The sequence below is a fragment of the Ochotona curzoniae genome, unplaced genomic scaffold, assembly GCF_017591425.1.
Source record: "Ochotona curzoniae isolate NIBS_2020 unplaced genomic scaffold, NIBS_Ocur_1.0 contig_523, whole genome shotgun sequence".
Lineage (NCBI taxonomy): Eukaryota > Metazoa > Chordata > Mammalia > Lagomorpha > Ochotonidae > Ochotona > Ochotona curzoniae.
This window is the reverse complement of record NW_024466459.1, coordinates 9527773-9552470: the sequence shown is the minus strand read 5'-3', so window position 1 is coordinate 9552470 and position 24698 is coordinate 9527773. Positions and strand designations below refer to the sequence as shown.

General features: G+C 52.3%; 1 protein-coding gene across 2 annotated transcripts; it reads left to right on the top strand.

Annotated features, from left to right (window-relative positions):
* Positions 1-5081: 5081 nt before the first annotated feature.
* On the top strand, positions 5082-24417 carry NUP85 (nucleoporin 85). Of its 2 annotated transcripts, XM_040989690.1 has the most exons (19): positions 5082-5156; positions 7864-7957; positions 9091-9253; positions 11375-11445; positions 13952-13995; positions 17071-17140; positions 18057-18178; positions 19507-19641; positions 19734-19856; positions 20006-20137; positions 20346-20452; positions 21553-21636; positions 21717-21782; positions 21885-22036; positions 22492-22609; positions 22690-22790; positions 23465-23616; positions 23858-23959; positions 24237-24417. In XM_040989690.1, the coding sequence occupies exons 1-19, from the start codon at positions 5124-5126 to the stop codon at positions 24336-24338; spliced, it is 1971 nt and encodes a 656-aa protein (XP_040845624.1). In that variant the 5' UTR covers positions 5082-5123; the 3' UTR covers positions 24339-24417. The 2 variants fall into 2 exon arrangements, with proteins under 2 accessions (XP_040845624.1, XP_040845625.1); XM_040989691.1 differs by lacking the exon at positions 19507-19641.
* The last annotated feature ends 281 nt before the right edge of the window (positions 24418-24698 follow it).

Genomic DNA, 24698 nt, shown 5'->3' with positions numbered 1-24698 from the left:
TTCATCCAGAGACACCATCTGTTCTGTACCAGCTTCCATTTCAGGCCAGCTCTCCTGTCTGTCCAGCCAGGTAATGGGGGTCAACGGGATGTCTCCCCAGTTTCACACTTTATGATGTCTCTTCCAGTACCCCACGTGAAGAGATAGATGGTCCTGGTCCACTTCCCATCCAGCTCCCTGCTTGTGGCCTGGGAAAGCAGTGGAGGACGGCCCAGAGCCTTGGGACCCTGCACCCGCGTGGGAGACCTGGAGGAAGTTCCTGGCTTTGGATCAGCGTAGCACCAACCATTGCATTCACTTGCGGAGTGAATCATTGGACGGAAAATCTTCCTCTCTGTCTCTCCTCCTTTCTGTATATCTGACTTTGCAATAAAAACAAGTAAATCTTTTTAATTTATTTAATTTATTTTATTGGAAAGGCAGATGCAAGGTGAGGATTTAGCCACTATGAAACTTTACCAGGTCCAAATAAACTCATCATTAAAAATATCTATTTGGGGCCTGGTGGAGTGGCCTAGTAGCTAAATGTCCTCACCTTGAACTCGCCGGGATACCATATGGGCGCCGGTTCTAATCCTGGCAGTTCTGCTTCCCATCCAGCTCCCTGCTTGTGGCCTGGGAGGGCAGTCAAGGACGGCCCAAAGCCTTCGGACTCTGCACCAGTATGGGAGACCTGGAAAGAAGTTCCTGGTTCCTGGCTTTGGATCAGCTGTTGTGTTCACTCGGGGAGTGAATCATCAGACAGAAGATCTTTCTCACTGTCTCTCCTCCTCTCTGCCTTTTCAATAAAAATATTCTTTAAAAAAATATTTATTTGGTCCTAAAGCAGAAGCCTAGTGGCTAAAGTCCTTGCCTTGTATACACAAGGATCCTATACACACAAAAGTTTGTGTTCAGGCTGCTCCACTTCCCTCTAGTTCCCTGCTTCTGGAAAGCAGTAGAGGATGGCCCAAGTCCCTGGGACCCTCATTCTACATGGGAGACTTCGAAGAAGCTCCTGGCTCCTGGCTTCAACCTCAGCTCTAGCCTTTGCAGTCACTTAGGGACAGAACCAGCAGATGGAAGATTTTTCTTTCTCTCTATCCTTCTCTAATTCTGATTTCCAAATAAACAAACATATCATATATACATACAAACATACATATATGCACATATATATATTTAAGAATACATACGTTCGACTGATCCTGGGTAATTTTTTTTAACGTCAAGATCAAATGCATTTTAGTTAGGAACGCGAGGATAGTTCAGCATTGAGAAATCATCAAACTTGATAAAGAATGTTAACAGATTAAAACACAAATATTGGGCCCAGTATGTTGACGCAACATACTGGCTAAATTTTCACCTTGCACGTGCCACGATCCCATATGGATTTTGGTCTGTGTTCCGGCTGCTCCACTTCTCATCCGACTCCCTGCTTGTGGCCTGGGAACGTGGCAGAGGACAGTACACAGCCTCGGGATCATGTATCACATAGAAAACCTGACAGAAGCTCCTGGTTCCTGCTTTGGATCAGCCTAGTTCTGGCCGTGTGTCCATCTGGGGAGTGAACAAGCAGATAGAAGATCTTTCTCTATCTCTCCTTCTCTCTGTAAATCTGACCCGCCTTTCCAAAAACAACAACAAAAAACTAAAAAAAAAAAAAAAAATCAGACCATGTGATTGATGCATGTTTGAGCTTGTTTTGCAAAATAAGGATGTCTCCAGAAGTGATTTTGATGCATTTATTTCCCTGTTGCCTCTGTGAGAGGCGCTAGCCTGAAACTGGGATCTAGAGCAGAGCACAGGGGTGGGGCTAGTGTGCTGGCATGGAAAAGAAGCTGCGTCAGATACAGCTCAGGCTGAAATCCAAGCCAGAAAGTCCACATGTGTCTCAGGTACTTGAGTCCTTGCCTGTTGCTTTCCAGGCATGTCACAATGCGGCAGGATCAGAAGTGGAGCAACCCCAGAGACTGGACCGGCACTGCAGGGTCCTGGCACACAGGTACCTGCGTGATCTCTTTATTCCCTGTGGGACAATGGCCACCAGAGGAGCAGCATGATAGCCATTCCACTTGATGTCCACCTGTAACCCTGGCTGGAACTTGTGCTGCTGGGAGACTGCTGCCGAGCCGAAATAATCACCACTTGGAGATTTCTTACAAAGGATATTTTAAAAAATTTTTTTCAAAACATAATTGCTGGGCCCAGCGCTGTGGCCTAGCAGCTAAAGTCTTTGCCTTGAGCTCGCCAGGATCCCTTATGGGTGTCAGTTTTACTCCTGGTGGCTCCACCCCCCGCTTAGCTCCCTGCTTGTGGCCTGGGAGAGCAGTTTGAGGCTGGCACAAGGTCTTGCGACTCTGCACCTGGCGTGGGAGACTTGGAAGATGTTCCTGGATCCTGGCTTCGGATCAGGTGTAGCCCCAGCCGTTGCGTTTACTTGGGGAGTGAATCATTGGACGGAAGATCTTTCTGTCTCTCCTCTTTTCTGTATTTTTGACTGTCCAATAAAAATCAATCTTTTAAAACAAAAAGCATAATTACTAGGCAAAGAAATAAGAATGACAGAGAGTTCTCACCGAAGAGTTTTCACCCCAGTATCCATGATGTCTCTTGGTTGTGCGTAGGCTAACGTGCATGTCAAGACCTAGGAACAGGTAATCGTGTGGGTGACAGGAATCAAACACTTGAGTAGTTATCACTGTTGCACAGGCTGCGGGCCAGCACGTGGCTGAGGTCAGGACCAGAGGGTGGTACAGAAACAGGGACTCTGAGGTGGAATGCAGGCAACACACCTGCTGTGCCAAACGCCTATCCCTACTTAGAGACTTGTTTTATCTGCTACTGCATATTTGCTTCAATTTCAGAAAACCCGGGCGACTTGGAACTCCTCAGTCCTGGGTTGAGGAATGTCCAGCCTGAGGGCAAAGGCCCACAGAATTCCTTTGACCCTGCCCAAGGAGCAGCAGGCAGGATTTCAGCTCCATAAATCCACAGCAGGCCAACGCTTAACTTAATTCTGTATGGCCTGCAAAGGATGTTATAAATTCCAACCGGCCCTTCACTCAAAATGGATTCCTATATCTGCCTTACACCACAGACATGAATGCATAATCTATCACACTTTATAGGCACAGTATTGGTGTTACATACAGTGGCACCACAGAACATTTGATTTTTTGTTTTGTTTTTCAAGATTTATTTATTTTTATTGGAAAGTTAGATATACAAAGAGGCGAAGAGACAGACAGGAAGATTTTCTGTCCATTGCTTCACTCCCCAAGTGATCACACGGCCGGAGCTGAGTCAACCTGAAGCCAGGAGCCAGAAGCTTTCTCCAAGTCTCCCATGCAGTGCAGAGTCCCAAGTCCCTGGGTCGTCCTTGACTGCTCTCCTAGATCACAAGCAAGGCGCAGGATGGGCACCGTGTCCCTGGGACATGAAATCGCACCTATAATATGGAATCCTGTCACGTGCAAGGCAAGGACTTTTTCCACTACGCTATTGCGTCAGGTCCAAAAGAAATTTCTTCCTAAGGTATTGATAGCTGACTGCAGAGGTAGGAGGGCTTGGACGACATTGTGGTAGGCAGGAGATTTTTCTTCTGGGGTTTGGCACTGTGGCATAAAGTTGCTGCCTGCTGCGTTGGCATCCCTTATGGATGCTAACTAAACGTCTGGGGGCTCAGCTTCTGATCCAGATCCCTGCTGGGGCCTGGGGAAGGCAGTGGAGGATGCGTATCGTGTGCTCCTCGCCCATGTGGAGGTTCCTGTTTTGGGTCTGGCACAGCTCTGGCCACTGAAGCCATTAGGAGGATGGGAAAATCTCTGCCTTTCAAATAATTAAAATCTTAAAAATATATAACACTTTATAAGTGACAATATCATTTATATATTTGTCATTTGATATTTACATATATATACTTTTATATATCGAGATATTCCATGTCCTTGGTTCACTCCCAAAAAAGCCCTAGTGGCTTGGGCTGAGCTGATCTGAAGCCAGGAGCCAGGAATTCACTTTGGGTTTTCCAAACAGGTGCAGGGTCCCAAGCCTTTGGGCCTTCCTCTGCTGCTTTTCTGTGTGTACCAGCAGGGAACTGGATGGGAAGTGGAACAACTGGGATTCCAATGAGGGCCTATTTGGCCACCCTCTTAAAAAATTGCTTTAAAGACTTTTTGTCATTTAACAGTTTGTGCTACCTAAGAACAAATTCTTTATAAGGTGACAGGGTATGCACAATCACTTTGAGGTATTCTCTGTAGGTAAGTCATTGCAACATACGCCACCTTTTCAGGTTAACTTTCTTGCTGAAATGAACATTGCTACATCTTTACGCATCGTTTCATAAGACGTACTTTCATCACGAGTTACATTGTTCGTCCAACAACTTGCTGACGCGGAAGTTTAGGAACCACACTACTTTTCTCATGTGTTACATGCTGTTCAAAAAAAACCAAGTAACTCCTTCACAGGGAAAGCCACTGAATCTCTGTTCTCAAAGACAATAAAATCAGTGCTTCGCGTTTAATGAAGACAGTCGAGCAAGAAGCCTCGACCTCTCACAGGTCTCTCAGAGGCATTAATACCGTCCACGTGCCTGCTACGTTCCCGAGTGGGAGTGGTCCCGACTGCCTCTGAACACACGGAGAAGCTTTTGTGGGGACACTACAGCGGGGATCGAGCGGGAGCAAGGACACGCACCCCGTGGACAGAGCCAGGCTACCGCGCCACAGGGACCACCACAGGGTCCTACCCGCTCCGCGTACGCGCAGTCACCCTGACTTCCGCCCCGCGTGGTCCCCGGGCTTCTCCCGCCTTCTCCGGGGGCCTTCTTGCCGCCCGGCGCTAGGCTGTCCACAGCGCTGCCGGATCGGACAAGATCACAAGTGGGAGACGAGGCAGCTCTTCACGCGATTTATGCGGAGGTTGTGCCCAGGCTTTTGAAGGAGGGATATGTGGGAAGGGCTCTGAGGAGGTGAGTCGCGGCTGAGAGGTAAGGTTTTGGCAGCGCTGGTGGGTTGGGCCTGCAGGCACTGCACGAGGCGCCCAGGTAGGGGTCCTCCGTTCGTAGCCGTCTGGGAGCGGGAGGCCCGAGTCTCCGCGGAGCGGCGGCTTGCTGGCGTGTGGGGCGCGGCGCAATGGAGGAGCTCGATGTGGAGCCGACAGTCACTGTAAGCGAGCCCCGGAGAGGCCTGCTTGCTGGTTCGGTGCCAGGCCCTGCCGGCCGCGAGGCGTCCACTCCCCTCCCTCGGCTCCGTCGCAGCAGTCCGGGGAGGGTGTCCGGTGGCCAGATCGCCGGGATTGTGCTGCATCCGTGTCCTCCCCAGCCCCCGCTCCTCTGTCAGACAGTTTTGCCTTTGGTAGTTCTTGGTGGTGTTTCGTTTCACTTATTTTATAAAGGGAAGGTTTTGTTTATCAGAAAGCGGAGCGACAGAGAAGGAACCGGGAACTCCATCCCGGTCCCCCATATGAGTGGCAGGAGCCGTTTTCTGCCGGCCAGGGGAACTGGAATTGGAATTGGAGGAGCCGGGACTCGAACTAGGTGCTCAGCTGGGGGCATCCCAACTGGCAGCTGGACTGCCACCCCCCCCCCCACTTGTCAGCATGTTTCACGTTTTTAGTCCTGATGATGTGCTTTCTTAGTTTAGCGCGTCCTTTTACACTTGGGAGCATTTTCTAGCGTGCTGGTTCCAGGTTCGGTAGATATTGTTGTGCATGCTGTCTGTGATGACAGTGCTTTGCGGTTCTCGTCAATGTTCTTGTGTAGGGCCAGTCTGCTTTACTAGCTTAACCTCGAGAGCTTGGCCTCGTGGAATTGAGCCCTCTAGCCTGCGTGCCTTTGGGTTCCCCACACCTGACTGCCCTGCTAGTGGCCCCACTCACGGACTGCTAGCCTTTGGAGATCAGAGGGGATGTCCCGTCTTTGTCAGTCGGCCAGAAGGCCGTATGGAGTGCTGGCTGCACGAGTGTCTGAGGTAACAAGTGGGAATGCTAAAGGCCCTGCGCTTGTGAGCTCGTGCAGTTACAGGGCAGGTAATAGCCAGGTGAGAGGCACTCCGGCACTCAGGAAGGAAGAGGGCTGACGATGGCTTGAATGAGACTGCAGACAGGGTAAGTGGTTAGATTCCGGCAGGTTGCAGAGCTAGATCAGACAGGTGGAATGAAGGCTCACTCCTAACAGTTACTCTTGAACCAGGACGGCTGTGGGGTGTGTAGGGTGAGGTTTGGGGATAAGGATGGACATGGAGATTTCCCTCTTGGCTGTTGATCTTCTGGAGAGTGTGTTGTTGCCTCTAAAGATTTATTTATTTACGTATTTGGAAGGCAGAGTTACAGAGACAGATCTTGCGTCTGGTGGTGAACTTGCCAAATGGCCACAGTGGCTGCAGCTGTGCCAGCTTGGAGCCAGGCGCTTCTCCAGGTCTGCCACGTGGTGCAAAGGCCCCAGCTCTTGGACCATCCTCTGCTGCTTTTCTAGGCACATTAGCAGGAAGCTGGATGGAAAGTGGTGCAGCTGAAACTCAAACCCTTGCCAATGTAGGATGCCGACTCTGCAGGTGCTTCCTTACCCGTCACGTCACAGCACCGGCTCCCTGGATATAGTTTGCTAAATTGGTGTGGATTAGGCAGCTGGATTTGTGCAGCTGAGGCCCCAGGGGCTGCATCTAACATGGAGAGAAATGTTTGGGGGTCCCCAGCCCAGGGGTGGCACAGGAATGGGATTGGATGGTTTTGCTGTTTTCCAGGAACATTTCAGTTATTTAGAATATTTTGGGGCTGATGTTGTGACACAGCTGGTTGAGCCATTGCACTTGATCCTGGCATCCCATATGTGCCCCAGTTTAAATTCCCATTCAGCCCCTGAAGACTGCCTTCGTCCTTGGCTCTTGTGCCTGCGTGGGGCATCTGGAATGAGCTGCGGCTTTGGACTGGCCCAGCTGCAGCCATTGCGGACATTTGGGAAATGAAATAGTGGATGGAAGGTCTCTCTCTCCGCTTCCCTGTGTCTTTGCCTTTCAAGCAAATAAGTAAGTCTTAAAAAAAAGCCCCCATTGATGTGCAAAGGTTATCTACTGTGTGTTTCTAACTCCAGAACATTCTTGGAAACGGAAAAACTACAGAGACATGGAGGGCCTTTGGGTGCCAGTGGACAGACTTGTAACCTATGTACAAATGTGTTTACTTATCTGAAAGGCAGAGTTTCTTAGAGATCTTCCACCTGCTGATTCTTTCCCAAATGCCTGCAGTGGGTAGGGCTGGGCCGGGTAGGAGCCAGGAGCTCCATGCAGGTGCCCACGAGGGTGTCAGGGGCCCAGGGATTAGACCGTCATCGGCTGCCTCCTCGGTGCGTTAGCACAAAGGTGCATCGGAAGTTGGAGGTGGGAGCCGTTGTTGGGGCGGAGCGGTACAGCTGAGGCCTGTGATGTCAGCATCCCATGGGGTGCCAGTTGGGGTCCCATCTGCTCTGCTTCCCATCCAGCTCCTTGCTAGAGGGCCTGGGAAAGCTGCAGAGGATGATCTAAGTGCTTAGATTTCTGTACCAACATGGGAGACCCTGATGAAACTCCTGGCTTTTGCTTGGTGTGGCTGTAACTCTCAAGGCCTTTGAAGGAGTGAGCCAACAGGGGAAATAGCTCTAGCGCGCGCTCTCTCTCTCTCTCTCTCTCTCTCTCTCTCTCTCTCTAACACTGCCTTTTGTAGAAATAAACCTGAACCACCACCAACAAGAACAAAAGAAGCAGAGATAGGACGGGGTTCGCAGTCCACCTGTGGGGGGTGAGCAGCACGCAGGAAGCGGAGCCCTGACCCTCTTAGGACGCACTTGGAAAGCAGAGCCCGAAGGGAGACTAACAGCTCTTCTCTCTTATGTTTTCCTAGTTGATTCCAGGTGTGAATTCCCAAAAAAAGCAAATGTGCTTTGACTGGGGCCCCGGGGAGTTGCTGGTATGTGAAACCTCCTACAACAGAAAAGGTGGGTGCTCCGGCCCTGCGTGCCGCTGACTGAGCACGGCACACCGGCTCCTTGTCTGACTCTCTGATACTCGACTGAGGTGTGAAGTGGTTGAAAGCATTTTGTACTATTTTCATTTGGGAGCTTGAGCACTTTGAGATTTTCATTAATTTTTGAGGCTCGGAAGATGTTGAATTGGTGGCGGGGTGGGGGGGGTGTTGTATTAATAGTAGTCTACCTGGTGTTAAAGAAGAGTCTCTGAGGTGGGTAATGGGTGCAGCAGTTAAAATACCGCTTTGAGGGGCGCCCGGATCGTGGCCCTGTAGATAAGCCGCCTTCTGTAGCCAGCATCACTTACGAGTGTCAGTGCCGACTCCCAAATACTTCACCTTCTGTGGGCCTCTGCTCGTGGGCCAGGAAGAGCAGTGGGAGGCCGCCCAGGTCTGTGGGCCCCTGCCACTCAGGAGACCTGGGTGTGTGTCCAGGCCCCAGGCTCCCAGGCCATTGAGGCTGTATGGGCAAGGAACCAGTGTGTGGAAGAGTGTCTCAAATTTTATTTTTTCAAAGACTTATTTCATTTGTATTGGAAAGGTAGATTTATGGAGAGAAGAGAGAAAGATCTTCCATCTTCTGTTGCACTTCCAAAATGGCTGCAACTGCTGCAGCTGAGCTTATTATTATTTTTTTAAAGATATACTTATTTTTATTGGAAAGGCAGATATACAGAGAAAAGGAGAGACAGAGAGGAAGATCTTCCGTCCGATGATTCATTTCCCAAGTGGCTGCAATGGCCAGAGCTGAGCCAATCCAAAGCCAGGAGCCAGGAGCCTCTTCTGGATCTTCCACATGGGTACAGGATCCCAAGGCATTGGGCCGTCCTTAGCTGCTTTCCCAGGCCACACACAGCTGGATGGGAAGTGGAGCAGCCAGGGCATGGATCAGCGCCCATATGAGATGCTGGTGTGTCAAGGTAAGGACTTTAGGCACTAGGCTACTGTGCTGGATCCCATAGCGTTATTTTTTTTTTTATATAAATGAAATCAATAGCAAGGAAAGGAAAGCTTTTGTATGTATTTAGATCATTCAGGATTTTACAGTAGATTCTCTTGGGTGATGATGGGAGATCTTAGATGTATTATCCTGTTTCATTTCAGAAAAATTGGAGTTGGTTGCAAGCTGCCCCTTTGTCTATATCATCCGGAAGGATGTAGATGTGTACTCTGAATTTCTGAGGAAACTCTTTAACGAATCCCATGGGATCTTTGTGGGCCTTCAGAGAATTGAAGAAGAATTGACTGGAAAATCCAGAAAGATTCAGTAAGTAGCTGCTGCTGAGAGGTTGCAGAATCAGTAACTGAATGTGAGAAGCCGGTTGATACACTGGTCCTGTGGTGCCCCGGGCAGGTGACCTGGGTAAGCGAGGCAGTCCTGGATGTCCTTGGCCTCAGCACAGGGCAGCGCATCGTGCCGAGGGTGGGGGCTTGCCGTTCACTTGCTGGCTTCTTGAGCTTTCTATATAATGTGTATATTACCACTAGTTTTATTCTACGAAGAAGCGAAATTAGCCCCAAGGAACACTTGAGAACCGCTGAGTTCCTTCCTTCCTTCAGATTTACTTATTTTTATTAAAAAGGCAGACTTCCACAGTGAAGGAGATACAGAGAAAGAGCTTTCCTCCAATCCACTAACTCCCCAAATCACTACAACATCCAGAGCTGAACTGATCCAAAGCCAGGAGCCAGGAGCATCTTCTAGGTCTCCCACGCAGGTGCAGCATCCCTAGGCTTTGGGCCGTCATCAACTGCTTTCCCAGGCCACAGGCAGGAAGGGAGCTGGATGGGAAGTGGAGCAGCCGGGATACAAACTGGCACCTGTATGGGATCCTGGTACTTGCAAGGGGAGGATTAGTCAGTTGAGCCATTGTAAGGGGGCCCAAACAATTGCTTCTGAGATATTTCTTGACAACAGTGTAGAGAAGGATATTTATGGGTTAGTCTTTCTCTTGACTTTAATTGTTTCACTATCGCTGCTGTTAGCTGCAGACTCCTGGGCACCACCTCAGATCATCAAACTCTGAATGTCTGAGGTTGGGGCCAGCGTTGTGGTGTAGCAGGTAAAACTGCCTCCTGCATGGGCACTGGTTGCTGTCCCTACCGCTACACTTCTTTCCTCCTTTCTTTTTTAAAGATTTATTTATTTTTATTGGAAAGGCAGATATACAGAGAGGAGGAGAGACAGAGAGGAAGATCTTCCATCTGATGATTCACTCTCCAAGTGGCGACAAGTGCTGGTGCTACGCTGATCCGAGGCCAGGAGCCCGGAACTTCTTTCAGGGTCTCCCACATGGGTGCAGGGTCCCAAAGTCTTGGGCCGTTCTTGACTGCTTTCCCAGGCCACAAGCAGGGAGCTGGATGGGAAGTGGGGTTGCCAGGATTAGAACCGGCACCCATATGGGATCCCAAAGCATTCAAGGCGAGGACTTTAACCACTACGCTGTCGCACCAGGCCCTACAAAACAATATTTATTTTGCTTTATTCTTCCCAAATGGACACAAACGCCAGAGCTGTGCTGGTCTGAAATTAGGAGCGAAAAGCTTCTTCTGTGTCTCCCATGTGGGTGCTAGGTTCCAAGGACTTTGGCCATTCTCTGCTCTCTTTCCATGCGTATTCAGGGAGCTGATTTGGAAATGGAGCAGCCAGGATTCAAAGCTGTGCCCATATGGGATGCTGGTACCACGAGCAGAGGATTAGCATGTTATGACACTGCCAGATTTATCTGTTTTCATTTGACTCAGGACTCAATCTGGCACCCATCTTGTGCCCAGTACTGCAGGTGGGGACTTAGCCCGCTGTGCCAACAGACCAGCTCCATCACTTCATTTTTTTCCCCCAAAGATTTATTTATTTGAAGATTTTGGTTACAGAGATAGAGGGAGAGATGAAGAGATCTTGGACCCACTAGTTCATTCCTCAAATGGCTATAGTGGCTGGACTGGGCCAGGTCAAAGCCAGGAGGATCTCCTGGTCTCAGATGGCTTTATGGGCACAAGTTCTTGGAGCATCTTCCACTGCTTTCCCAGGCCTTTGGCAAGGAGCTGGATCTAAAGTGGAGCAGCTGGAGTCAGGCTGGCGTCTATGCGATGTTGGCACTGAGGTGGCAGCTCTTCATGTTCCCTCCGTTAGTTTTAGTGCCTGTTGGTGGTTCTCATCCGCAACATTGATATCAGGATCGATTTCTGGACTTTGTCAATTTATACCCTGACTGTTATTTCACTTGTTCTGTAGCTCTGGTTGTTTGAGTACCGCAGTGTTTGGAGACTTGGCGCCCCTGGCTGGTGGCTGCTGTCCTCAGCAGATTCTCCCCCCTTCCAAGCCCTCCCTTATTTTCTGCCTCCACAGGGTGTCGCAGGCTCATCTTGTATTCTCATCTTGTTGCAGGTTGGTTCGTGTGAGTAAAAACTACCGGTCAGTCATCCGAGCGTGCATGGAGGAAATGCACCAGTGTGCAGGTAAGGGTGCTTGTATGTTTATGTGGTAGTAGTTCTCCTTTTGTTCTTAAAGGTTTGTTTATTTATTTGAAAGACATGAGTGACAGTGAAGGAGAAAATCCATGAGATCCTCTGACTGCTAGATCGTTCCTCAGGTGGTTGTTTTTTTAAAAGATTTGTTTATTTTTATTAGAAAGTCAGATATACAGAGAGGACAGACAGAGAGGGAGATCTTCCATCCGCTAGTTCACTCCCCAAGTGGCCGCATCGGCTGGGGCTACACCTGATCCAAAGCCAGGAACTTCCTCCAGGTCTCCCACGTGGGTGCAGGGTCCCAAGGCTTTGGTCTGTCCTTAGCTGCTTTCCCAGACCACAAGCAGGGAGATAGTTGGGATGTGGGACAGCCGGGACACGAACTGGTGCCCTTATGCGATCCTGATGTGTGCAAGGTAAGGACTTTAGTCACTATGCTACTGTGCCAGGCTCCCTTAGATGGTTCTAACACTTGGGACTGGTCCAGGCTGAAGTCAGGAGACAGGAACTCCATCCAAGTCTCCTACAAGGGTGTCAGTAACCCAGGTCCCTGACTCAGCACCTGCTGCTCCCCGGCGCGTTGCTTGGGAGCCAGTTGGAAGCAAGGTAGCTGGCCTGGAATTGACACTTTGATGTTCCAGGTGGCAGCTTAATGTACTGTTCCATGAGGCCCACCCTACAATGCGTCTTTATTTTCAGTATTATTTATTTGAAAGATGCAGTACCACAGAACAAGATCTGACTGCTGGTTCACTCTCCAAGTGTCTCTTAACAATTGGCTCTGAGCCAGGCACAGACCAGGAGGGCTCTCGTGTGTGTCAGGACGCGGGGTGCAGCTCTCAGCTGCTGGCTCCCTGGCCACTAGCGGAAAGCTGGATTGGAAATGTGGCGTCACTAGGCCTCGCGCCAGGCACCCTGACATGGGGTGTGGGCATTCCTAGCAGCAGCTTAATGCCCTGTGTCGCAGCACTTGCTCCTTGGTGGTAACACTCAAAGTATCTGATGGCAGGGCCCGGCGCAGTGGCACAGTGGTTAAGGTCCTCGCCTTGCACGCCCAGGATCCCATATGGGCGCCGGTTCTAATCCCGGCGGCCCAGCTTCCCTTCCAGCTCCCTGCTTGTGGCCTGGGAAAGCAGTCGAGGACAGCCCAAAGCTTTGGGACCCTGCACCCGTGTGGGAGACCCGGAAGAGTCTCCTGGCTTCGGACCGGCATAGCATCGACCGTTGCGCTCACTTGGGGAGTGAATCATCGGACGGAAGATCTTCCTCTCTGTCTCTCCTCTCTGTATATCCGCCTTTCCAATAAAAAAAAATAAATCTTAAAAAAAAAAAGTATCTGATGGCAGGGACTGGCATTGTGACACAGTTCATTAACTGATGGTTTAAACACTATGGGAGTGATATTTCCTAGGCGCTTGGTGGAATCTTGTGTAACATGGCCGTGTCTTTGTTAGAGGCTTTAAGGTGGGTGTGTTGAAATGGAAATTTTTTTTTTTAAGATTTATTTATTTTCATTGCAAAATCAGATATACAGAGAGGAGGAGAGACAGAGGAAGATCTTCCATCCGATGGTTCACTGCCCAAGTGGCCGCAATGGCCGGTGCTATGCCGATCCAGAGCCGGGAACCAGGAACTTCTTACCAGGTCTCCCACGCGGGTGCAGGGTCCCAAGGCTTTGGGCCGTCCTCTCTCAGCTGCTTTCCCAGGCCACAAGCAGGGAGCTGGATGGGAAGTGGAGCCTCCGGGATTAGAACTGGGTGCCCATATGGGATCCCGGCGCGTTCAAGACGAGGACTTTAGCTGCTAGGCCACACCACCAGGCCCTGAAATGGAAATGTTGCATGGGATGTGAGCGCCTGGGCTTCAGAATCGTGGATCTACTGCAGAGGAGTATGGGACATGAAAAATCTGTTGTGGGTGCTAGGTGTTGGTGCAGCTGGGTGTTGCTTCTGCTGGCATCCCATGTTGGAGTGCCAGTTTGAGCCTCGTACGCTCCGCTTCGCATCCAGCTGCCTGGATGGAGCTCCTGGCTCCAGCCTGGTCCAGTCCCACCTTTGGAGCCATCTGGGAAGTGAACCAGTGGTTGGAAGGTCTCTCTCCCTCTCTGTTGGTCTGTTTTTTAAATATTTTTTTGAATTTAAATATTAATTTTTAATCACATTTTTGTGAGAGCATGTGTCAGGGGAAGTGATGTCACACAAACCCCTCTCAGCACCCATTTCCAGGTGTCTGGCACACCCTGGGGCTGGGAGGGACCCCCGTGGGCTGGCCCCAAGTCTCTGTTCCCTGGGGGGCTTTGTGTTCTCTCCCTGTTAACAAAAGCTGCCTGGGTGAAACCGTGAGGCGTGCAGAGCTGGGAGAGGCCAGACACGTGTGTGAAAGGGAGATTGCAAGTGAAAGTGGGTGGGACTTAAAGCTTAGAACTTGATGTGAACAGCTCCGAAGAGGCCTAGAGGTTCCCATCGCTCATGTCTCATGTTTGCTGTTTTGATAGTTGCTGCTAAAGACCCAGCCAGTAGCCACAAGTTCAGTAGCCAGGTAAGGCAGCTGCACTTGGCCCCTTGGCCTCGACCCCGCACTGATTGTCTTGAATGTTCTCTCATTTTTTACCATATTGGAACACGGTGATTTCTTGGTGAATAAATACCTTGTATAAGTTTTCAGTTTTCAGGGAAAGGTGTATTTGTTGTTTGTTATTTTGTTTTTTTTTTGTTTGTTTGTTTTTTAAGATTTATTTATTTGATCGATTTACAGTGAGAGAGCTTTTCCATCCTTGGTTTCACTCAGATGGCTGTTACGGCCCAATGGTAGGCCGAGCCAGGAACCCTGAGGTTTGTCCAAGTCTTCCGTTTGGGTGCAAGGGCGCTTGTGTTTGGGCCATTTTTCCCCTGCTTTCCCACGCCATCAGCAGGGAGCTCGATCAGGAGTGGCCGGAACTAGAACTGGCACTCATGGGGTCCTGACACTGCAGGCTGCAGCTTCATGCATAACCCCACAGTGCTGGTGCCATCCGTCCCATGATTCATTCCCCAAGTGACCGCAACGGCTGGGGCTACACCTGATCCGAAGCCAGGAGCCAGGAACTTCCTCCAGGTCTCCCACGTGGGTGCAGGGTCCCAAGGCTTTGGGCCATCCTCGACTGCTTTCCCAGGCCACAAGCAGGGAGCTGGATGAGAAGTGAGGCTGCTGGAATCAAAACAAGCAACCATAAGGGATCCCGGTACATTCAAGACAAGGACTTAGGCTGCTAGGCCACTGCGCTGGGCTCCGTATCTTTCTAAAGATGGATTTATTTAGTTGAAATTAGTTGAAGATTAGTTTATTTAGCTTGTGAAGTTGAAAGGTAAAGTTAGAGAGGGAGAAGCAGGGAAAAAGAATCCTCGCATCTACACTGATCCACCCTGACATGGCTGTGTCAGTCAAGTGTGGGGTACACTAAACCTGTACTGGTGGCATCGGCATCCCATATGTGTGTGGAAGCTAGATGTGCCTGCTCCACTTCTGATGCAGCTCCCTGCAGTGGCACTGGGGGAGCAGCGGAGGATGGCCTGCGTCCTTGGGTCCCTGCGATCATGTTGACAGAGACACAGAAGCAGCTCTGGGCTCCTGGCTTCAGACCTGCTCAGCTGCAGCCGCTGGAGCCGTTTGAGGAGTGAACCAGCAGATGAGCTCTCTGTTTCTCCTCTCTTTTTTCTCCTTCTCCCTCTTTGTAGCTCTGATTTTCAGGTAAAATAAATAAATCATAATGGTGGTACTGAGACAGACCAAAGCCAGGAGCTTCATCTGGGTCCCCACATGGGTGCCGGGGCCCAAGAGCTTGGACTGTCTTTCATTGCTTTTCCCAGGTGCCTTAGCAGGAAGCTGGATTGGAAGTGAAGCAGCCTGGACTCAAACCGGCACCCCTGCAGATGTCCGCTGTGTCACCTGCCCTTGGTGTTTTCTAGACTCAGTGGTTTGTAGGAAGTCACGGAGTGTTTGTGACGAGGGGAAGAAGAAGGCTTGCTGCTATGGGGGCAGGCAGTGAGGAGCAGGCGCCTGCAGGTCCCCAGGCTCAGGCGCCAGGCTTGCTTGCTTGCTTTATTTATTTTGAAGATTTATTTATTTTTATTGGAAAGGTAGATTACAGAAAGGAGGAGAGACAGAGAGGAAGATCTTCCATCCGATGGTTCACTCCCCAAGTGGCCGCAATGCCTGGTGCTGAGCAGATCCAAAGCCAGGAGCCAGGAACTTCTTACCAGGTCTCCCACGCTGGTGCAGGGTCCCAAGGCTTTGGGCCGTCCTCCACTACTTTCCCAGGCCACAAGCAGGGAGCTGGTTGAGAAGTGGAGCTGCTGGGATTAGAACCGGCACTCATATGGGATCCCAGTGCATTCAAGGCGAGGACCTTAATCATTACGCTGTCGCGCCGGGCCCCACCAGCGTTTATTTTTAAAGGCAGAGCAGTGGGGCGGGAGGGGGTGGTGGGAGAAGACACCGATCTTTCCAGACTGAGCCAGGCCAAGAGTCAGGCTCTCTGTCCTGATCTTCTGCACAGGTACAGGGACCAAAGCACTTGAAGGTAGCGCTTGCTGCCTGCCCGTGTGTGAGGTAAAGCTGAATTGCAAGTGGCCTGACTAGGGCTTGAATTGGCCTTGTAAGTGACAGCCTAACCTGCGCCCCTGTACTGGCCTTGATTTATTTAATCTGTTCTTGAAAGGCAGGCAGACACACATGTACCCCTTCTATCTGGTGGTGCACTCCCCTAATGCCTGCGGCAGCTGGGCTGGGGCTGGCAGAAACCAGAATCTCAGAACTCAGTGTGGATGCCATGTGGGTGATAGCGGGTAAGTGCTTGGGACATTGCCCACCGCTTCAGAGTCTGTGCATTGTGGGCAGCTGGAGGCCAGAGCAGAGCCAGAATGTGAACACAGATGTCCCACGGGGCACCCCAGTCACTGTACCAAACGCCTGCTCCTGCATGTCTTTCTAAAAATTGTCTCTCTCTTTACCCATTGCCCCTTCCTGAACTATAATTCAACAGGATTATTATCAATGTGAGGGGGTAGTGTGATGGACGCAGCTGTAGCCGGCAATGCTGGCATTGCACAAGGGCACACTGATTTAGTCCTGGCTTTTCCACTTCTGATCCAGTTCCCTGCTATCACACCTGGGAAAATAACAAATGGTGATCCAAGTGCCCAGCTCCCTGCCAGCCACGTGGGAGCCCTGAGTGGAGTTCCTGACTCCCGGCGTGGACCTTGCCCGTTCCTGGCTGTTGTGGCCATCCGAGGAGTCAACCCACAAATGGGTGATCTGTCTCTCTCTCTGTAACTTTTGTCTTTTATTAAGTATCTTTAAAAGGAAAAAAAAAGATTATCAATCTTTTGATGTGCTAATATATTGTGACTTTGTGTGGTCATATTTTTCTTAATGTATTTCACAGCTATTCAAATAAAATGATCTACAGTCCCTTTCCTAAAGTCTTACTGGCTGCCCTGGGGAAAATCCCCGCCTGGGAACTCTGCCTGTAGGGATGGTGCGTGGCTCTGCTGTGCCCCACACCCTTCTCTGTGCCTCCTGCTGTTCCCGAGTCCCAGGTAAGCCCTGGGCTACAGGCTCTGCCGTCTTCCCTAGGTCGGCATTCTGTCTGTGATGGAGCTCATTTGGAACCTGTGTGAGATCCTCTTCATTGAAGTGGCCCCAGGTGAGCACCCCCGCCCCGCTGGCCTCTGATCTGGGCGCACCCTTCCTGCACACACGGGTGAGAATGCGCTCCCCAGAGCTCGTCTCCAGCACCTTCCGGCATCATCACGGAGCACCTAGGGAATCCTGCCATCTCAGGCAGAATGCCTTCTGGGAACCCCCGGTTAGAAAACAAGTACTGAAGTGGTTTGTGAAAGAGGTGGTCAGTGTTTTCATAGGGCAGATTTAAAGTTTTGGGGACATGGGGAGGGACCAGGTGATTGGAGGGAAATCTGATTTTGAGAATTCAGTGGCTTGTGCTTCCTGGCTTAGGGCAACTCTGTCCAGTCAGTTAATCCTTTTTCTTTTTAATGTTTGTTTGAAAGATGAGGGGTTGGGGAGAGAGACAGCAGTATGTTCTACACGCGAGGTCACTGTCACATAACTGCCAAAATAAGATCTGGGCCAGATTGAAGCCAGGAGCCTGGAATTCCGTCCAGGTCTCCCACTTGGATAACTGAGTCATTACCCACTGCCCCCCAGGTACTATTTGGCAGGAAGCTGAAGTGCAGAACACAGGCCCTCTCAGAGGGGTCCCAAGTGGAAGCCTTCCTGTTGTCCCAGTGCCTGGCCCAGGACTGCGCTGTGTTGATCATTGCGCACCTGCCATCCTGGGTGCATGCCGGTCCCTTCGTGGCCCCTAGGTAGTGTCTACGTAGCCATGGAGTGTTTTGATGGTCTTGGTCCTGTGTGCAGGACGGGTCATATACGAGTCCATTCCTCAGGAGCCAGTGTGTGTCTGCTCAGGAGGGCTGGCCGCGCCGTGTGGTCGCTGGTCGGTGTGTCACCCCCGCCCCGTGGCGGTGTAAAGGGCAGTGCGCTGTGGGGGAAGCAGTACTTTCCGTGTTTTTGTGTCTGATGGGCGTCTCTTCTCCCAGCCGGACCTCTCCTCCTCCTCCTGCTGGACTGGGTTAGACTCCACGTGTGTGAGGTGGACACCTTGTCAGCAGATGTCCTGGGAAGTGAGAATCCAAGCAAACACCAGGGCTTCTGGAGATTGGTAAGCATCTCTGCCCTGTGGGTCAGCGTTCCTGAGGGCGACCTGCCAGCACTGCACTGCCTACTGGCTGACTGAATCTGATGGGGACACAGGCTTACTCAGTTTTCTTTTTCTTTTTTTATTTTTAAGATTTATGTTTTTATTAGAAAGGAAGATACACCGAGAGGAGAGACAGAAAGATCTGCCATCTGCTTGTTCACTCCCCAAATGGCCACGATGGCCAGAGCAGAGCCAATCTGAAGCCAGGAGCTTCTTCTGGGTCTCCCACGTGGGTGCAGGGTCCCAAGACTTTGGGCTGTCCTTGACTGCTTTCTCAGAGGCCACAGGCAGGGAACAGGATGGGGAGTGGAGCAGCCGGGGCAGGAACCAGCACCTATATGGGGGGCCAGCTGCTACAGATGAGGATTAGCCTGTTGTGCCCGTGAAAAGCCTAAAGAGGCCTTTCACTGTTCAAGGCCGAACGAGAAACGTGAGCGGGTCTGCTGTGTGTGGGCGGGGCGGGCTAGGTGTTTCCTCGTTTTCCAGGCACATTGGCGTGGAGCTACATGGGAAGTAGAGCGGCCCAGATTCTAATCAGTGGTGCCAGCGTCACGGGTGGCACTTTACTCACTGTACCAGGACTCTAGCCCCCACTCAGTTATGTTTTTATCAGCTGTTTTTATTACCTGTAGCCAACGTTTTTGGTGTGTGTTTTAGTTTGACAAAATCCGTTTATTTAAAGGATGAACTTGAACGCAGAGCGAGCCAGTTACACATGTGTTCAGTGGTGTGTGTCTGAGTGAAGCTCGCCTAACTCCTTTCAGCCTTTTTGCACTTGCGGCTGCTGCTGGGCCCTGAGCGCTTGGCTGGGACTCAGCCCTCACGCCCCCAAATGCACGGCGTACTGTGCACTCGGCTGCAGCAGGCATTGCTTGTGGTGTGCGAGCAGGACAGACAGGCAGGGCGCTGTCTCACTGCTCAGGCAGTGTGCCAGGCACCTCGGCTATCTGTGAGCAAAGTTCCACTAGGGATTGATGTGGACTCGGAATCGTAAAATGCAGTGTGTGTCAGCTTGTAAGAAATGGAATGTGGTGAACCAGAATTTGATTAACCCTGGTGTTCTGGTTTTTGCTCTGCTTTTTAAAAGCTGGTCATAATCTGTTATGGGCTGCTCCTGGTAGTTTGAAAACCATGATTGAGAGGGTACAGCCGTGATGCTGGGTGCGATTGCCACTTGGGGACGGGGCCACTGCTCCTCCTGGGTGAGAGTCGTCAGTGTGGGTTGAGGGAACGCCGCCGCGAGAGGCCTGGCCTCGGGCCATTGCTCATGCTCTCTGGCTTCCTTGCAGGTGACCATCTTGGTGCTCCAGGGCCGGCTGGATGAAGCCCGGCAGATGCTGTCCAAGGAGGCAGACACTAACCCAGCCTCTGCAGGCATGTGCCGCGTCCTAGGGGACCTCATGAGGACGATGCCCATCCTCAGTGTACGTGGAAGCAGCCGAGCCACTTGGTCACAGGAGGTGGGGAAGCTCTCGGGGTGGGGAGCTCATGTCCCAGGACCCGTCTCTCCCTTCAGCCTGGCAACACACAGACACTGACGGAGCTGGAGCTGAAGTGGCAGCACTGGCATGAAGAATGTGAGCGGCACTTGCAGGACGGCACTTTCGCCTCCAGCCCGCACCTGGAGTCACTGTGCAAGGTCAGTGGAGGGATGAGTCCGGGCGGTGGCATCCAGGGCAGTGCAGTGGGAGCACTGTCCCCCCTGCTGGGGCTCAAGTGGGAAAGTCAGGGGCCGTGGGCATGGCCATTGCCCTTGCAAGGGGCTCATGAAGATGCCTATCTCCACAGATCATGCTGGGGGATGAGGCAGCCCTGCTGGAACAGAAGGAGCTTCTGAGTAACTGGTACCACTTCCTGGTGACCCGGCTGCTGTACTCCAACCCCACGGTGAAACCCATCGAGCTGCACTTCTATGCCCAGGTGAGTATGCTGGGAGCGGGCGGGGCGGCTCCCCGCTGTGTGGCTGCCTGGACCTTCGCCTCCCGGGAGCAGGTGGGCCCTTTCCTTCCACTTGTTGGGAAGGAAGGAAGGAACTCTTCCCTGTTCCAGGGCTCCCCAGAGGGCAGCCCTGCCTGTCCCCTGGAGTCAGCTTTCCTCCTGGGCACTGAGGGGCCGTTGCCTCTCGCAGTCTAGCCTGGACCTGTTTCTGGGAGGTGAGAGCAGCCCGGAACCCCTGGACAACATCCTCATGGCAGCCTTCGAGTTCGACATCCACCAGGTGATCAAGGAGTGCAGGTATGCCACCCACCCCCGGCTTCAGTTGTCCTGTTTTTGAAAGGCAGTACAAAGAGAAATATCTTCCATTTGTGGGTTCCCTCCCCAAATGGTAGCAATAGCCATGGCTGAGCTAGAACAAAGAAGCCGGGAGTTTGATCCAGGTCCCACATGGGTGCAGTCTGCAGGTCTAGGGGTGTGTCAGTCGGGTCAGGGCTCCACCCCATGACTGCTCCAACCCCGGAGGCCTGCAGGAAGTTTGTCATGGTTATTTGTTTTTATTGGAAAGGCAGATTTACAGGGGAGAGACAGATCTTCCATCTACTGATCCACTCCCCAAGTGACTGCAACGGCAGGAGCAGAGCCGATCTGAAGCCAGGAGCTTCTTCCAGGTCTCCCATGTGGGTGCAGGGTCCCAAGGACTTGGGCCATCCTCTGCTGCTTCTCCAGAGGAAGTTTTGATGGCAAAGCTTTCTTCCTCCATCAGCTGCTTCAGAGCTGTAGGTGCAGAATGGGCAGCCAGGACTCTGGGGTGCTTGCCTGGTAACCCCTCACTTCCTCCTGTGAGGATGGGCCAGCTCTTTGCTGTCCAGCAAAAGGACACAGCAGGCCTGCACTTGAGTGGGAGTTGGGCCAAATGTTGAGGTTTCCCACTGCCCTGCAATTCCTCGCAAGTATTGGATTCAGAGACACCAGGTCTGCCTCCAGAGCAAGCAGGAGGTCCAGTGTGACGTCTGCCCAGAGGAGTGGCACTGCAGCTGCCCACATTCTGCCAGGCAGGGCAGTGGGTGGCAGTCATCGAAGGGTGCCCCAGGGCAGTCAGGTGGGGCAAAGGTGCGGCTGGGACCCTGTGCCAGGAAGGTGACCTGGAGGTCATGGTCGGCTCCTCTAGACCATTGTCTTCACCTCAGCTGCTTGTCCCTGGCTCCAGAGGTCTTCATATTTCCAATAGAGGCCACTCTTGAGCCATTCATTAAGACTTCTTAAGAAATGGGCCCAGTACAGTAGCCTAGTGGTGCCCCACTTGGTTTTGAAGCATAGATGTTGGATTTTTGCTCAGACCTCGCTCAGGTGGGGCGGGGTCTCTTGACTGTCTCTGTGGCCTGCGTCTCCATTTGCAGCATCGCCTTCAGCAACTGGTGGTTTGTGGCCCACCTGACTGACCTGCTGGACCATTGCCAACTCCTGCAGTCCCACAACCTCTAGTGAGTGGTGGGCGTGCCTCAGGGTGGGCTAGGTGAAGGGAGGGGCCTCTAACCTTGGTCCCTCTTCCATTTCTTCCCAGTTTCGGTTCTAACATGAGGGAATTCCTCCTGCTGGAATACGCCTCAGGCCTGTTTGCTCACCACAGGTAGGGGAACTCCTGAGAGGGGATTCGCAGGGTCCATCTCCTGAGGGAGCCCGGGGCAGCCTGCCTGCCGGCCCTCAGCAGTGTCCTTTGGGGCCTTTGCAGCCTGTGGCAGCTGGGGGTGGACTATTTTGACCACTGCCCGGAGTTGGGCCGCGTCTCCCTGGAGCTGCACATTGAGCGCATCCCTCTCAACACGGAGCAGAAAGCGCTGAAGGTCCTGCGGGTCTGCGAGCAGCGGCAGATGACCGAGCAAGGTGAGCGGCCCGGCTGAGCCTCGGGTGCTTGCTGCCTGTGAGCCAGGTGGGAGCCTCGGCTCAGAGAGCTAGAAGCTGCGGAGCACGGTGCTGTGGAGGCAGCCCTCTGCTGGTTTCTCAGGCCTGTGGTCAGTGGCAAGGTTCCCTGTCCCTGGCAGGATGCTGTGGTTAGCTAAGGAGGCAGGCAGCTACCCAGCTGGAACTGGAGGAGAGGAACAGATGTGGGAACAGCCTGGTATCGTGAGCACATTCAACACCAGGGGAAGTTAGGATTTTAGGTGCCTGGATGAGTAATGGGGCTGATGTTAGGGGCGCGAGAGCAAATTGAAAGCCACATCCCCTCAGCAAGTCCTGCTTGGGGTGTGTGGACCTTGCTTGTGGAGCTGAGCCGCCGCCTCCTGATGGCCCAGCTGGGCTCCTGAGGGGACTGACCTTTTTTCTTTGTTCCTGCCAAGTCCGCAGCATCTGTAAGATCTTAGCCATGAAAGCTGTTCGCAACAATCGCTTGGGCTCTGCCCTCTCGTGGAGCATCCGTGCCAAAGATGCCGCCTTTGCCACACTTGTGTCAGACAGGTGGGTTCAGCCTGGGCTCTGCTGGGGTACGGGAGGCGAGGCTGTGCCTGCCGCTGAGCCCCCTTGGCCTGGCTCTGCAGGTTCCTCAGGGATTACTGTGAACGGGGCTGCTTCTCCGACTTGGATCTCATTGACAACCTAGGGCCAGCCATGATGCTCAGTGACCGACTGACCTTCCTGGGTGAGTTACTGTTGAGGTTGGTCCTGGGCCTTGGGTCCAAGGGCATAGTTGTGGGAGCTTGGACAAGTGGTTCTGGACTTTTCCATGTGTTTAGCATTAGCTCAAATTCCTAACCAGGTAGAATGCTGCATACCAGACGGTCAGAAGTGTAAGGAGCGAGGCGCTCCCATGTATGCTTTGTGCATGTTCCCCTCAGTCTGGCCTCTGAAACCCTCAATCCTCCTTGACTTTACAGCAGCGCCCTGAGACCCACGCTCATCCCATGTCCTCTCCTGACCCAGAGGTTATGACACATGTCACCAAAACGCCCCGTCCCATTACTGGTTGTGTTGAGCACAAAGTGGGGACCAGCAGGTGGCTTTTCCCCATGGGTTTCATCATTTGTGGAACAGTGTGGAGTCATCTGCCCGCCCTGTCCCTCATCATGCTGGCACCAGTTTGTCTCCCCTGGCTGTCCCGCCATTTCCTGTGAATCTATGGTTTCTTTTCATCAAGTCCTTGGCTCTCAACACTGTTGTGTTCCTGCAAAGCCCAGGGTGTCCTGGTCTGCACCTCCTTGTTCTGGACAAACCTCCTTGTCCCATGCTGTGGCTTGTTGTGGGGCCAGAGTGCCCCTTGGCTATCACCAGGGCAGCACGGGGCATGTCCCAGGGAGCTCGTGTGCCTCTCCCTAGGGAAATACCGAGAATTCCACCGGCTGTATGGGGAGAAGCGCTTCATGGAAGCCGCCTCTCTCTTGCTCTCCCTGATGACGTCTCAGATCGCCCCACGCTCGTTCTGGATGACGCTTCTCACGGACGCCCTGCCCCTGTTGGAGCAGAAGCAGGTAGAGGACGGAAGTGTTCCTTGTTGTCATGGCGTGTGACTGTGTGTGCCCACAGCCCCGCTGTGCAGTTGTGCTCATGCAAGGGGCCACCAGTAGCCAGCACTGCCCAGCCCAAGGCTGTAGGGAGCCCAGAAAACTGCTCCACCCTCCCGGGGCTTCCTGGTTGAGCACAGGACTGGTCCTGGACCAAACGGAGGCAGGCCCCAGCTGGGACAGCAGGGTAAGGCATCCTCTCTCGCAGGTGATATTTTCAGCAGAACAAACATATGAGCTGATGCGCTGTTTGGAGGACTTGACTTTGGGAAGGCCAGCGTGTGGAGAGCCTGATGCCCAGCGGCTAGAGGTCATTTCCATTTCCTTTTGGGTGCACGGTGTCACAGAAGATAGGAAAATGCACTCCTGAGCTCCCCACAGTGCCCTCCCACCATCACATGTGCCATTTCCTTTTCACCCTCCAAGAGCGGAGGCAGCTCACTTCTCTAACACATGGGTGCTTCTAGGGTTCCCGCCACACACTCTCCCATGGACAGCCCGCTGTTTAGCGCCACATGCTTTCTGCCACCCTCTGGGGGTCCTAGAGGGCACCTCTGCTGTTCTTACACTGGCTCTCTGCTTTCTAGGACGATGACATCGAGACCACTAAAGTGGAAATGCTCAGACTGGCACTCGCGCGAAACCTGGCTCGTGCGATTGTGAGGGAGGGGTCGTTGGAAGGTTCCTGAGGTCCTGCATGCGGGCTTTGTATGGTCATGTATATAGATGTTTAAAATAAAATGGCTTTCTTTTGCAAATACAAACCAAGTTCTTACAGACAGGGAAGTCAATGAGTTTGTAATGTAGGGCTGCCATGACCCCAAGGTAGGAAAGTGGGGAAAATGCTAGCTTTGCGCTTTTGCTGTGGAGTGTTTTCCACTGTCTCCTAAGGAAGACGACCCCAGGATCGGGAGGGCAGTGTCTGGTCCTCTGTAAGGAGTGCTCGGACACCCACCCACCTGGTCCCTAGAACCAGGGCTGAGGAAAGCGCTGCTTTCTCTGCAAACTCGTCCATCTGCAGCACTCTGGTGTGGGCTCCTCCCCATCTA

What these genes read in the sequence shown, in the direction of transcription:
- NUP85 (XM_040989690.1), top strand. Translation starts at nt 5,124, where the DNA reads ATGGAGGAGCTCGATGTGGAGCCGACAGTCACT. An exon ending in GCCACAAGTTCAGTAGCCAG is followed by an intron (nt 13,996 to 17,070) that starts GTAAGGCAGCTG and finishes CGTCTTCCCTAG; the next exon opens with GTCGGCATTCTGTCTGTGAT. An exon ending in CTGCAGTCCCACAACCTCTA is followed by an intron (nt 21,637 to 21,716) that starts GTGAGTGGTGGG and finishes ATTTCTTCCCAG; the next exon opens with TTTCGGTTCTAACATGAGGG.